The sequence below is a fragment of the Lipotes vexillifer genome, unplaced genomic scaffold (assembly GCF_000442215.2).
Source record: "Lipotes vexillifer unplaced genomic scaffold, Lipotes_vexillifer_v1.1 scaffold693, whole genome shotgun sequence".
NCBI lineage: Eukaryota > Metazoa > Chordata > Mammalia > Artiodactyla > Lipotidae > Lipotes > Lipotes vexillifer.
In genome coordinates, this window is record NW_006783500.1 from 962902 (window position 1) to 977924 (window position 15023).

Sequence of the window (15023 nt, forward strand, 5' to 3'; positions counted from 1 at the left end):
AAAAAAAAAAAAAAAAAAGAGGTGACTGCAGTGGGCAAGTCCTTTCCATTTGTCACCTTCTGGATACAAACCCAACAGCAGCTAACAGTTATCACCAGAAATTGGGTGGGATGGGTATTAGCTGCAACCAGAACATGAATTCTGACTTGGCAGAAACAAGGCCCAACATCATCTGAATTCCTTTAAAACCTATAAGGAATTCTGGACTCTCTATTTCACCAAGGGTAAACTTGGTCCTGTCAATGAATGTTTTGGTAATTTAATAATGTTTCTACAAAATTTAACTGTCAATAAGGAAAATCTACTGTCAATTTTGGCTTACATTAAAGTATGATAAAATCAGGAATAGAATAAACATTTGCTGAGGACATATTAAATATCAAACACCCCCATGGATTTATTCACGTTTATACTAATGGTTGATTCAGGAAATCTTTTAAAGCTGTGGTTTAAAATGTATTAAAGTACCACATTCGAGCACAGATTGAGGACACTTTTAATGAAGCAAAGGATTCAGCCTGCTTCACAGACAGAAACTTCTTTTCAACTCCTAAACCTTAAGCAAATGTCTTTAGTAACAAGTTGCTATACAACTTTTCTAAGCAATTGGTTCAAAAGTGAATTTTCTTGGGGGGATACACTCTAACAGGGGTCAGCAGAGAATGGAAATAGAATGCAAAGCAGCCACAGTTTTTAGTTTGAAGGTCCACGTTGGCTTTGCCATTTATTGCCTGTGAACCTGGATGATTCAAGTCATCAAGCCTTTTTCTACATCTATATCTTGGAGGAAATAATCTTTAACAGGGATGCTGTGAGGATTAAGTGAAATAACAGGTACAAAGGGTCTAGGACACAGTAAGAAAGCCACAGCATTTTCTGTACATGACTGTCTCAGGAAAGGTTTTATGGAAAAAGCATTTGATAATGATAACAATGGGAGGGGGATGAATTAAACAATATGAGACAGATTTCTGTAGTATGTGACTTTGATATGCTGTGCGTATAAAATCTCCAGGGAGTGGCTTTAATTTGCAAAGTTTCCAAAATATGTTTGACTCACAGACTCTTAAATTGGCTGAACTTCATGCGGAACCAACTCCTCGGATCACATTTTTGGAAAAACTAGTTCAGTGGAAAACTTCAAATAGACCTGATTTTGAATCCTTGCTCTGTTACATGTCAAATAAAACTTTCTTAGCATCTTTCCTCATCTGTGAAATGAGGATAATAATGTTCATATGATACAACTATTGTCAGGACATTGAGATAAAATTCCTTAAATAATTACCACTGTGCTTGGTACTCCTTGTTTACTGGAAAGTAGTAAATCCACAGGTTTTATTCTTAAAAGTCGTGAGTATGATAGGTTGTATCCTGAAGATAAGATTTTACAAAATGATGAAACTACTAGCTTATTCTATTGTGCCTATCCTGTTATTTTACCTTTGAAAGTGGGATATAACGGAAATAAAAACAATATATTTAGTGATCCTGTTTAGCTTATTGGTGTGAATGTGTTAAAAATACCCACACGTTGGGGGCCAGGCACACACCAGGTGCCTAATAAATATGAAAGCTTTGTTTTGTTTGTGTTTTATAGTTGTAGTCACCCCAACAGGACTATGAGAAAATTTTCTGAATCTGTAAAGAAATCATTCCTATTAAACTATTTGTCAGGACAACCAAAGTAAGGCTGGAGGCTTTCGAATTATAAAGAATTGAGCTGATTTTTACAATAGTTAGGATTTTACATTATTTCTCCAGTTTGCAAACAGAACTAACATCCCTCATTTTTCCCTGTGGCACCGCACACAGGGCAGTAGCTATCACTAGGAGAGTTTAATACATGTAAAAAGTTAGTTCTCATTCGGGTGATCATGTTTAATTCCTGAGGGGAAGCCCAGGTCCACACAGACACAATAAAGCTGCATTTGTGTTTGCGTTGCAGATTTTCCAGGTACAGCTCTTTCCTTCTCTCTCCTATTTACTCTTTATGGCCATAATATTTGAAAGAGTTTATCTGTCTGTTGGTTCATTTGTCTCACCTAGTTATTACTTCTTTACCTTCCATTAACTTTACATTGACAATAAATACGCACAGACTACATTCTTTGAGTAATCCGTAAAAGGACTTATTTGGGATATGAGATCCAAGATATAATGAGATGAAAATAAAGTGCTAGGTTCTCAGCTCCAATTTAGACGACAACAACGTTATCCCATCTTTAAGGAGGCTTTATACCATTACGTGTCTCTATGGGAAAGTTGGTAGTGTAGCATTTCTGACCTGGTGAGGGTATGAAGGGAGGGAGGGCTTAGAAGTTAACAGGTCATATATCCGCACTCTTTATCAAGAAGGAAACTGAACTCAGCTCTTAAAAATGAAGTGGCAAAGATCTTATTAAAAGCAAATAGAAAGAAAACAACAGTAGAATCAAAACATAAAAATAAAAGAAGGCTAAAACAAAGTGAACTCATAAACACAGAAACAGTAACACTGCCATGCACAGCGGATCAGACCTCTTGTGTCTAGGTGTGTGTGTGTGTGTGTGTGTGTGTGTGTGTGTGTGTGGTGGGGCTCACAGCGAGGTTATAGAATTTTAATTGCAGAAATCGGTTCCTTGGTTTTGGAAATGTGTAAACACATTTACAGCCACAGAGGCTCAGCAGCCTCTGGATTTCAAATACTTTGATAGAAAAGCAGTCTGCCTGGATCAGAATTCAAATATATTTGGAACCTTTTCCACAACCTCCATATAAAACAAAACCAATTTTGAACACTGGGGAAATTAATTTCACGTATTCGTAATAATACCGCTAAGAGGGAGACGGAAGCAGAGTAGAATGGAAAGAGTCATCACACACAGTTACCGTCACCAAATTCCTGTATTTACCTGGTGGTGTGTAGGCATTCTGCACTTCGTCCTCGTTTTGCTCTGGGAAGCATGAGAAGCTCACTGCACAGACAGGATGGGCGGTGAGTGAAACAGATAAGTTATGAGGCATTAAATGACATGGGTTATGCCAATGGTATGCCGATGACAACATGGAAAGGGAAGAAACCAGATTGTCTACACTAGCATATTTGCTTGAGAGGTTAAACAAAAATAAACATGACAGTACTTTTAAAATTTTCAACAATAAAGTACAAACATTATGGTCGAAGTCCTAGCTGTTGCTGATTTGCTATTGTATTTCAAAGTGATTTCACAGAGTATCAAGGCAAAACTAAACTAAACTGAACCTTCCCCAAATAAGACATAGAAATCTGTTTCCAATTCTAGACACTTAGGTATTTTAACAACTTTTAAAAGCCCTATAAATCTGGCTTTTCTGATACTAATGGGAACCCTAAATTTTTAAATTTCTTTTTAGCAACTCAAAGCATGACAGTTTTCTTGGCTCTTATAGCCTGTAAAATGCAATATTACTTATTCTGTTTCTCCTTTACCAACTAAGAACACACTTGATTAGGAATGTTTTATCTTAAAACTAATACTTTTTCTACACTCAAATTAATTTCACTCTATTGAATGCCCTGGCCCAGAAGTCCTTCTTTTTCCCCCCTCCTCACCTAAATTCATGGTGGCTCCAGTGAATGTCAACAAAGGGACCCTCACCTGACTCCACTCCACCTGAGCAGCGGGGACCCCCTCCTCCGAGCAGTGCTCTGTCCCAGTAAGTACCACAACCTCATCTCCTGAAGGTCATGGCTCCATCAGGGTGACAGGGAGCTAAGAGGCTCTCCTTGAGTTCTGTGTCCTTGACTACACAGCAAAAATCAATCATTGTGTACCAACCTCATTCCCTACCCTTCCCTAAAAGTTTCTACACTTCAAAAAGCCAGAAGACACGATTCAACCAGCTGGGGATTCTAACAACCCAAAACAGATCGTGAGCTTGTGGTCAGGCCCATCTTACAGGAAGGGCGTTGGTCTGAGGAGAAAGTCCGCGGGCATGTAGAACCATGGAGTCATAACATCAAACAGATGCAGAACTAAGCCTAAGTACACATCCACAGAAGAAAGAATCCATTTCAATATTTTGTACTTTACAGACATTTTAGGAAACTACATTTTACGGGAAGTAGGTGTACGAAAAAATATGAGTTTCACAGAAACTCTGCGACAGTAACTGTCTTTCAGATGGCTTGTACCCCAAAACTTTTTATTGCAGAAAAAACATAATTTTATAATTACATAAATAATATCCCAAAGACTGCAACCCACAAAAAATAAAATATCTGAAAATTGCTCATGCAGACTCCCTTCTATAATTTAGGTTAGTATCTAAGTCAACAACAAACTGTACATTTAAAACTGGCTAAACATAAATTCTGATCTTTTTAAATGCACCTTTTATGACAATATAATATTAGTCAAATATTTCCCAGAGTTGCATTTCTATTAGAATATCTTAAGAGTCGTTCCTTGGGAGAAGTTCAGTATTGAATGATGAAATACTTTTCCTGTCTTTTGTACTATGCCAAGATACCTATCATAGACGAAAACAGAGCAAAGAAGACATACAGTGTTGAGATCATAATGTGGACAAATACCTGTCTTGTTCTGATAGACACTGACTGTCCACATCTCCGGGTCTGTGACCAACTGGGCTGCAGGACACATCGTGGTGTCTGGTTGGAGAACGTGACCTTCTTGTTGGATGAATTTCATCTAAACTCCTGAAATGATTGCAAAAATTTACATGCATCACAATGTACCACCTTCCCCAAACAGGCTGACAGACTAACAGGAAAGAATGGACGGTAATTGGCAAATAGCTGACATGGCTTGAAAAGTGCTGGCCTCATCACCAAATACATGTTTTAAAGGTATTTATTCTCTACCATTGCTTTGCCTGTGCTGTATTTCTCCAACCTCCTTTGTTTACTTCCATCAAAAAAGGACCACGATTTTCATCTGCATACTTAGTGAAAATTTCAGAAGTGTATTTCAGGGTGAGATGAAATACAGCACGATATAACTTCCGTTTTATATGCTTTTCCAAACATTTAAAGTGCTTCAAAGAGACAATCCCAAATTTCTTAAAAACGCATTCTGCCTCAACCTTATCATTTGTGCCACTTCTCTGTACAGGTCTAATTTATTACCATACAATTTCTCCCAACAGGAGAAAATTAACCAGCAAACAGAATACAAGACAGTTATTCAAAAACTGTGCTTGCAACATTCACTTCTTCCACTCCCTGGGAGATTACCTGAGATTAGAGAACAGAATGTTGCATAGGTTGGGTAATGAATAAAAAGGCATTTTGCCTACAAAGGATTCTGAAAAAAATAACTTGATTGACCAAACCATTACTTCATTTCTGTTAGAGTCTTGTGGCAGTTCGCACTGTATTATAATAAAGAGTACCGTCAGGGATGCTAAGCTCTTCTCGAAGCCTACCTCTGTAATGGCACATTTGGTAAACGGGAACGCAGCCTCCCCTGATCATCGCCACGATGAGGAGATACCGACCGTGATCGGTGATGCGTTGTTCTCTGCTGCTCTGGCACAGTTAATGTTGAAGGTTTGCTTTCTCTAGCACTAGACCTATAACCTACTGGCAAGAGTACACACAAAGAACGAGTCAGTATTCTTCTATAGTGTCAGTGCTATGTGGAGACATCAAATGATATGGAAAGCGGCCATTGACCTATGAAGATAAATGCCATGCAGTCAGTATCACCAGCCTTATCGACAAAACTACTAAGTATAGGTACAGAGTGTAACATACACATGCAATGAGGACCGGGTACAGTTTGGCTCAAAGGTTACCATGGAGATACTGATGACAAATATGACAGCTGATGCCTCAGACGTCAGGATGAGTTGGGATACTAGTTTACGGAATGAGTGAGTGATTTTTTTAGCAACACAAATCAAGCACTTGACAGTGAACTGTTTTACTCATATACAAGTCAATGCTTAGAAGTTTGGTGTCTCTTCGAATGTTATTGGCATTTTTCTGCCAAAGGATAAATTATGTTAGTTGGATTTCAGATGGCTTCGCTAATAAGAAAATAAAGATGCTACCATACTGATTTTAACTGACAAAGAAGAGCAGCAGGTCTTCACTATAACAAACACTGATTGTGAATTTTGAGGACCACAGATAATACTGCAATTTTCAAATGAAAATAAGGTATGGGTGGAGCTGACTATGGCAATAATGCAGAACAAATCAACCCTCCGAAAGAAACAATTATCAAATCTACCCCAGACATCTGAAACTATTCCACAAATGTGTTAGTAACCTAACATAATTAAGTTAATACAGTTACTTAAAATTAAAATTAAATTCTAAAAGTCATTCTCCCTTGAAACCAAAGGGTTTCTGTGAGCTCTGATTTAGTTAAGATAAAACAGCAAAGCATAGTAACAGTTTAATTAATGTTTTCACAGGGTTATTGTTGCTCTTATTGGAAGGAAAATAAAAAATTCTGTGGCCAAAGGAAAAATAATGATATTTACAACTACATGAAATGTACACAACCATGAAAACATTAAGTCTAACAAGGTAGATTGAACTGCTACTCATTTATTTACTTGACAACTCTCACATTAATTTTAAAATATGCCATGTAACATTATTATTAAAGGCAGGCTAAATTCCCCAGCAGTTTATTTGTTGTGATTGTATAATCTTTTGACTAAGCTTAGAATATACAGAAGGTCTTTAAACGTTACATAAAGGCCAATTTGACAATATTGACACCAGAGAAGCTCAGCCATTTTGTTACTCTCTAAAAACATCGGTAAAGCACCAAATGATATAAACATAAGTGGTATAATTTATAATTTCATTTTATGACAAAGATAAGAGCAATTCAGGTACTATTTTGAATTTCATGTAGAAAGTTTCCTTGTTGTTCAGACATACAAATTGTAATATTACGTCTAGAATGAAACCAACTAAATTTACATGTAGTGAATTTATTTCACAGTTCAATATTAAAAAATAATGGTGGCTGTTTTAAAGATAATTAATCCAAAGTCTGAATTACTTAAAACATTTTAAATTACCATTTGGTATCATTTGAAAACATTTGGTATCAATTATATTGTAATTATGGAAGGTCCGTATTGAATTGGGAACACAATTTCAAGATTTCAGTGAATACTCAAGGTATATAAATGGAACTTTTAGATTTGGAATAATTAATTATTCTGAAGTAACTTTTAGAGACTTTAGGCATCTTCTGTAAAAGGGTATAATTCATTTTTTTCTTGGATTCTTTGTATTTACATAGAGATTAATGTATTTTTTATCCCACCCTAATATGCATTCATAGGCCTTTCCCTGCTTTTTATAATAATTCATTTTTTTATATTATGTTTAGTTTACTGTTGACAACATGCACTCTGCCTTCAGAAAAAAGGTAAGAAGGAACTGCTATTTTATGCTCATTTCAATGTTTCAGTTAGTTCAAAGTTATCGGGTTGCTTTCGCTGTTGTTTGTTTTTTCATTTTCTGAACTTGCAGTAATGGTCTGAAAGTTGAGGTTGCCAGACGCCTGGCCTCAGATGAGGGCATTCCGTGTGTGGTTATTTCTCTTCTTCTTAAGCAGCTGAAATATCTTATTTTAAGTAACAATAAGGCTATGATAACCATAAAGGTAGTAAGATGTAGCTCTGCAGGTCTCAACTGCTTAAAGGTGGTAATACATCAAACGAGAACATAGAACCCTGTGGTCCTAGAGAAGCCAGGTATTAGGAAGTTCAAAGGCCCAGCTGTGGTAGAACATCTAAGTGACACTTTCCACTTGCTTCAGCAAACGTAACCAGAAGCTTCACTGAGTGTGAGGTCTCAACTGCTTAAAGGTGGTAATACATCAAACGAGAACATAGAACCCTGTGGTCCTAGAGAAGCCAGGTATTAGGAAGTTCAAAGGCCCAGCTGTGGCAGAACATCTAAGTGACACTTTCCACTTGCTTCAGCAAACGTAACCAGAAGCTTCACTGAGTGTGTTAAACACACGTAGAACTACCTGGCATCCACGCGTGAATAAAGTTCTCTCTATACTGGACACTAGGAAATCTGTAATCAGCCTCTTAGAATATCTGGTAATGTATCAACACACTTGTTTATTAACTTATCCCCTCACTTTATTTTAGCTTCTTGCTCTTATTTTACTATCTTTCCTCTTCACTTAAAATGTATTGCTTACTACTGTGTGTCTTGCTATATTGTATTTGCCACACATGTATATCTTTAGAAGCTACCATATATACATTTTGAATCACTGAAGGGCACCCCTAAAATATAAGTAAATTCCATTATCTCCTTTATTAATTTATGAAGAAATCTCTGGAACATAAAATATTACTGATTGGCTTACATAATTTATTAGTTATATTCTATTAAAAGTTTGCCTCGTTCCATTTTAAATGCTAAATAAAAATGGATAGCATTTGAAATGACAATTCAGACACTGCTTCTCTATGGTGAAAGGATAATCCCTGATATAAACATGTATAATCATATGTTTATATCAGGGCGGAATATAGATATATCTAGAATTCAGTGTTCTTTGGTGGTTCCAAACACTAACACCACTGCAGTCGGTCCTCTATTTCCCATTTTGGCTGTTACCCATGTGGTCTCTCAGGGAAAAAAGAAGAAACTCATCGTTTTTGTAAGTATTTGTCGAATTAGCCGTTCATTCATTCATTCGCTATCCGGCCTCATCATAAAAATGTGAAATTTTAGGTGAATAGCCTGTGAGAACCAACCACAGAAGTAAATTCTATTCAGATGAGTTAGAAGCGACAACATTAAGACGAATTAATAGCCAAGATTCTTGTTAGAAAGGTTTGTTGACAAGACCCCTTTCCTACGAGGAATCGTCTGAATTCTATTTAAATATGCCAATGGGTACCATGGGGAACTACCTTCCCCCTTTCAATTCCATAAAGATAATATTCTATTAAACTCTGTGTGAAAGTTTCTGGGTAGAGTGTGCCTACTTATTCTGATCCTTTTATAAATCAACAAACTCAGAAAGCAAAACATGAACTGTTATCCACAATTACCAACTATTATTTCAAACTCTCCCTGATGGTTTGATATCAAGGAGTAATATCTAAGTACACAGATATGCACAGAACCAGATTCACTGTTTCTAAGATATCTGCTACTTTCATACAGTGATCAAAGACAGTGTTTCCTCTGAGTTTCACGGAGCAAATGAAGCTTAATTTTAGGAAACTCTCCATAATTTTCTCCCAGTTTTCATGAAGTCGTACGGATCTCTCTAAATTGCGACCTCAGTCACTAGTCTTTGGAATGTCTATTGACTTTACCAAAATCACTGCCCTCAAATTAAGTGCATCCCCACCTGAGAAATTATGTCAATTAAGGGAACATCTGTCAATACTGTTCCAAAGAAATGTCTTTAAGAACTCATATTTCTATACCCCAAGATTTTCTCTTTAATGTCTTCTTATTTGAATATCTCCCTACCCTTCACTAGTAAATAAAGGGAACAGGATTAGTGCCCAGAAAATACGTCTTCACTACTTGGTTTGACTCACTTTCTGACTAGACTCAGAAAAGAAACATAGATTTGAACTGCACAGTGTCACAAAGATTTTAGTAATTTATACAATGACAAAAAGACATTGACTTCAAATGAATATTGAATCTTTCTAAAGCATTTCCTTATTTTAAAACATACAGACACATTCTACGTATAATCAGTGCTGAGCATTTCACAAAAGCGTTAAAAGCTAAGCCATGCCACATGCAGTTTTAAACCCTGCCATGCACCTGTCTCATATATTCCATGGAAGGCTACATTATTTTCAGAAACGGAGGAAGTGAAGTCATAGACATACAGTATAAACACAGGAGAATGGAATTTTTATTAAAAAATTAACTCTATCCTTGCAAAAGTCATATTTTCACTTCTGCTCAGAGCATTGTGAAATGATGATTTGAACTTCGTTAGCTTCTAAGGGGGACCCTGACTAATTTAAGTGGGGATGTTAATGAGTATTTACTAGTCCACCTCAAACTTTCTTAATAATTTGGAAGACAAGTCACCATGGAATAGTATAATCCAGACTTCTCCGTGCTCTAAATCTCCAATATGGGACCCAAGGAAGTCTGGAAGCTGGCAGGAAAGCAAGCACGGAAGCACAGCGAAGCCGGCCACGTTCCCCCACGCACCTGGAGGGACCACTCCAATGGCATCATCAACCTCATAGTCTGATATGTCACTGTCACTGATTCGCTGGGACCCTGCACGACAGGAAGGCAAACAGATACCTCTGTGCCCGCTCGGGTCAGGAAATGTGGAGGACATGGTCACATTTTTTTTTTAAAAAGCTAATTACATTATTACTAAATACTTTCACTTTTGGTGAAATAGAGTTGATTCACGATGTCTCAGGTGTACAGCAAAGTGATTCAGTTATACACATATATACTACAAAGTTAATGCAGAGCTGATGTTTAAAAAAATATGTTATCCAAGGATAACATATTCTCAGCATCCTCATAATCACTGAAGACACACAGAAGGAAGGGGATTTCAGAGAAGAGTATTTTGACTCTTCAAATTATTTTAAATTAAGGTCTATAGCAAAGTGTATACTGTTTTCTACCCAATTATGCTCCCTCCTCTGCAGTTCAGGGAGGGTGGGGCTGAGTGGAAAGGTTCAGAGAGAACTTTCTTGGCTGGAACTCTACGGAGTTCATATTATTGAAAGGGCATCAGGGCCCTTGATAAAATATCTATGTTTAGCCCTCAGAATTAGCCATCATACTGCATGAAACATTAATTTTGAGGCAATGATGGATCAGAGAAGCACTAATATGAAGTACTTAATTATATGAGGAAAAAAATTTGGTTCCAGATTACCAAAACGAGGCTTCTACGTTTCATCTGTTCAATAAGAGATTTTGTCATTAATTCAAAAATTAATAAGTACAGAAAAAAAATGTGTTTTCCCCAATCACCAGATGAACAACAGCAAACACACTTTACAATGCTTTTGAAAAATTGTTTCTTACAAATAATAATACTAAAAATATCCAGGAATTATACTGTTATTAAGATGTTCTATGTAGCAGCCCACCAATAATGACAAAAATTACCCCATCAGTCAACCCATGAACAACTCCATCAGGACTGGGCAAAGAATTATATTTGAGAATTTTTAAGCTTTCAGCTGTGGAATTACTCCACTATACTGTATATATTACTTTCACTGGGAAAAAGCAGAAAATGGTTTTGCCAAGTCTCTTTATATAGATGACTGATTTTTCAGTATTTCGATCTCTAATGAACATTTGAAAAAACACCTGGATTCGATCATAACGACACAATTACTTCTGGTAACTGAAAAGAGCCTTAACCTACTTTGCAGCTTTTTGCTGGCACTCTCCCCATGGACGTGTCGCCGTGGCATGAAGGGTGATGGCTGAGGCAGAGGTAGTGAGGATTCATCATGAGTCTGAAGTTTATACCAATGCGGCTCATCATCTAGAAGCGCCGTCTCCAACTCTATGAGGATCTGAAAGGGCAGCTCTCAGGTTAGATCAAGCGCCGTTCCCCAAATGTAATAAAAGCAGCCATAATAATGCACATCACAGAAGCCTCGTGAGGCGTCTGACCCGGATCTTCACGACACCCCTCACCTCTCCAAGGAATTCACTCTCTTCTTCTTGCACCCTGGGCTGGTCCCACACGGTTATTTCCAACATCCGTTCTCTGAAATCTCTACGATGCACATGTGAATACACAAAAGTCTGGTTCCATTTTGGTTCTAGTACTTTCTTTACTGTTTTGGTTCGCCTTTTACTTTTATCACTGAAAAATAAGTATGTTTTGTCAGTGAAAATGCAAACGCAAGTATATGCTGCCACCTACTGTAGTTACATGCAGCGCTGCTCCTGGGATGTTTACTCTCTTTAATTCACAACTTTTAATATACAAATGTGAAAAGACTATCGAGTTTAATAAGATTCTAGTTTTAACTACAATGTAGGCAGTAGTTACGATTATAGAAATTATAGAAACGCATACACAAAGGTACATTCTAAATGATGTAGCTGTCAAAGACTAATAGATGTGGAAACAAGGTAACAGACAATTTTAAAATTGGCAGATTATTTTAAAGAAACACAAGGCTTGAGGGAATTTTTTTTTAGGGATAATATAGTTTATTCCCTCGCAGAGAAGTATCTATTACATTTTAAACCTATATCACAGGTGTATGCATATGTGCAAATTCATCAAAATATATATATATAAAGTATGTGGAATTTTTGGTATGTCAATTCTACCTCGATAAAGCTTTAAAACATACATGAAACTGTATCCCAAGAGAGGAAATTCTACTTTTTTCTAATTAGCAAAGATTTTTGCATACTTTTTCTAAAATTATTCCATACCTTCTATCTGGAAGAAAATACATTTTTACATAGGGATTCCTGGGACGCCCATCTACTCTTGGGGGTAGATCTGTTGCTTGCAGAACATTTACAATCAGCTGGTGGCCCACTTTGTCATACCACAGCTTCACCTAAGAGCAATGGAGAAAGAAATTAGCATTTGTAAAAATCGTGAGGCATTATAATTTCACAAAAAATACTAAAATTATTTTTGAAGAAGGAAATTTCAAATTGCAAAATACAACTGAATTATAGATATTATTTCTGCGAAGAATACCAACCATAACCATTTTAGGACTTGACTTTTCACGCATTTTAAGTGTGACTTACAAGAGGCTGGCCTGCAGTGTTGATTTATAGTCTCTTATATCATACGATGGAATAAAACTAATGATAACATTTTTAGAAAAGACTAAGGGAAGGGGGAGGATATTGAAATAATTATCCTTGTTTTTAAATGCTAAATGCAAGTGTTTGGTGATTATACGTATCTTAATAATGATTATGGCATGACTAAATGCATTCTGCAGTGTCAACTGTAGTTGAAATAAAATGTTTGATGTTGGGAAAAATATATGCAAGTAACTTGGAAGACATCAGGAAACGCATTTACTGTATGCCTCTGTACACCAGGTACTGCTGTTTTCTGGTATTTTTTTTCTTATTTAATTTTTATAATTAACCTATTACAGATAAATTTTCATGAGAGAAGGGGAAAGGAGCAAAGGAAGGTACAATGCGTAAATGCCTTTAAACCAAGCGAAGGCCAAATGGTATTTCCCCTAAGATACAAGATACCTCAATAACAAAATCCAGGAAAATGGCACACTGAAATATTACCTGCAAACTCCTAATGCAGTCAGTGCAGTATTTGTGCTGGCAGGGGACAATGTTAACTTTAATTTTTTTTTTTTTTTAATTTAGAAGTTAGTTTTGGGCTTATGATTAAATAAGAATTATGATCATGAGTTGTTTAATAGGTATAGATCAGAATACATTTAAGAGTCATTAGAACAAAATAAGCTAATTTAGCATGGGAGTAGTAAGGGGCAGGTTAAGAATTCAAACCCGGAACTGTATCAATCCTTACCTCTGTTCCTAATTAATACCAGAGGTGTGTTTTTCATAAACCTGAAATAGGTGGAGTGTATGAGAGATTCCCACACACATTGAAATAAAAAAGACGGCAGGGCAGATAAAATAGCACAGGGACTAAACAAAGATCTTCAACCTACTAAAAACAGAAGCTAAAACCAGGAAGCGTTTCAAAAATCACAGCAAACTTACAGTTATCTTCTTTGTTTAATTAAAACTAAGAGAAGAGCAGCAAAAACAGACTACAGAAATTCACACATTACCAGAGTAGCACATGACCAACTATTTATAGAACAGTGTGAAGCAAGATATTCTTTTAGTTATTAATACAAATGTCCTGTATTCTACCATAATCTGAAGAAATGTAGCTTTGCCTAATAATTAGCCATGTTTTCTTTACTCCAGCTTTTCCCAGATCACATATAAAACAACAGTGAAGAAAACTGTAGCTTTTTCACACTAATATCAGCAATCAAGAGTTTTATCAAGGGCTTCCCTGGTGGTGCAGTGGTTGAGAGTCCGCCTGCCGATGCAGGGGACACGGGTTCGTGCCCCGTTCCGGGAAGATCCCACATGCCGCGGAGCGGCTGGGCCCGTGAGCCATGGCCGCTGAGCCTGGGCGTCCGGAGCCTGTGCTCCGCAACGGAAGAGGCCACAACAGTGAGAGGCCCGCGTACCGCAAAAAAAAAAAAAAAAAAAAAAAAAAAAAATTCATCAACTGTCTTAAGAAGTTAGAAAAATATCTTAAATTTAAGTTTCTAAAGATCCAGGCTCATGAGGTTGTTAAGTAAACAGAACATGCCTCTCTAGGTTTATTACATCTAACCAACTACTTACCTTAGAAACTTTTATACAGCACACAAAAAATAATTGATACTTTATTATTTCATGTTATCATTTATCACTTACTGTTCAGAACATCTGGCACACTGTAGGCATTCAATAAATATTTCCAGATATATGAGTAAAAGAACAAGCTAATAATAAATTAATGAAAATTGAAGTAGATTATGCTGTTAAATGACTCTGACTGTATCACAGCCTTCAAAGAAAGCCACACATTTTAAAGACAGACTCAGAACAGGGAGCTTGTACTAATGGTCTCCAACATGTACCAAAGACACATACAGAAAGTTGTCCTGGTAAGACTTGTGGCGCATCTTTGAGAGCTCCAGGGCTTGTTGGAGAAATTACAGAAATGGAAGGCCTTTCCATCTTCTGAGATTCAAAGGAACTAGAACCTAAAATGAGAAAAAAAAATCAAGTACTTTTTAGTAACATATTTGTAACCTATGTGTGGAGAATACATATTTTTCATGAAATGTTAAATGCATCTGTTATTGGTATAAAACCATAATTCAATGGCATCCATAAGAGTAGGACCTACTTTCAGTGGGATAGTCCTAGAAAGTTATCATCGTGCTTTCTTTGGTTGTCTATTTTAAAGGTATTTAAAGTGATATAATCAAATACTGTATTTATTTGCTCCACTCTGTAACTATTGACTTTCTGCGTTTCT

General features: G+C 36.6%; 1 protein-coding gene across 8 annotated transcripts in view; it reads right to left on the reverse strand.

Annotated features, from left to right (window-relative positions):
• The window catches only part of RIMS1 (regulating synaptic membrane exocytosis 1), a 484376-nt gene that overhangs the window by 145554 nt on the left and 323799 nt on the right, over positions 1-15023 (reverse strand). For 5 of the 8 annotated variants that reach the window (XM_007456122.1, XM_007456121.1, XM_007456117.1 and 2 more), the window contains 8 exons: positions 14633-14745; positions 12410-12540; positions 11654-11825; positions 11376-11529; positions 10181-10252; positions 5413-5569; positions 4559-4684; positions 2895-2957 (listed from right to left, as the gene is read on the reverse strand). In XM_007456122.1, coding sequence (XP_007456184.1) covers positions 2895-2957; positions 4559-4684; positions 5413-5569; positions 10181-10252; positions 11376-11529; positions 11654-11825; positions 12410-12540; positions 14633-14745 — 988 coding nt within the window. Of the gene's footprint in view, positions 1-2894; positions 2958-4558; positions 4685-5412; positions 5570-10180; positions 10253-11375; positions 11530-11653; positions 11826-12409; positions 12541-14632; positions 14746-15023 lie in introns of those variants that run through there. The other 3 variants (XM_007456120.1, XM_007456124.1, XM_007456123.1) reach the window with 3 other exon arrangements.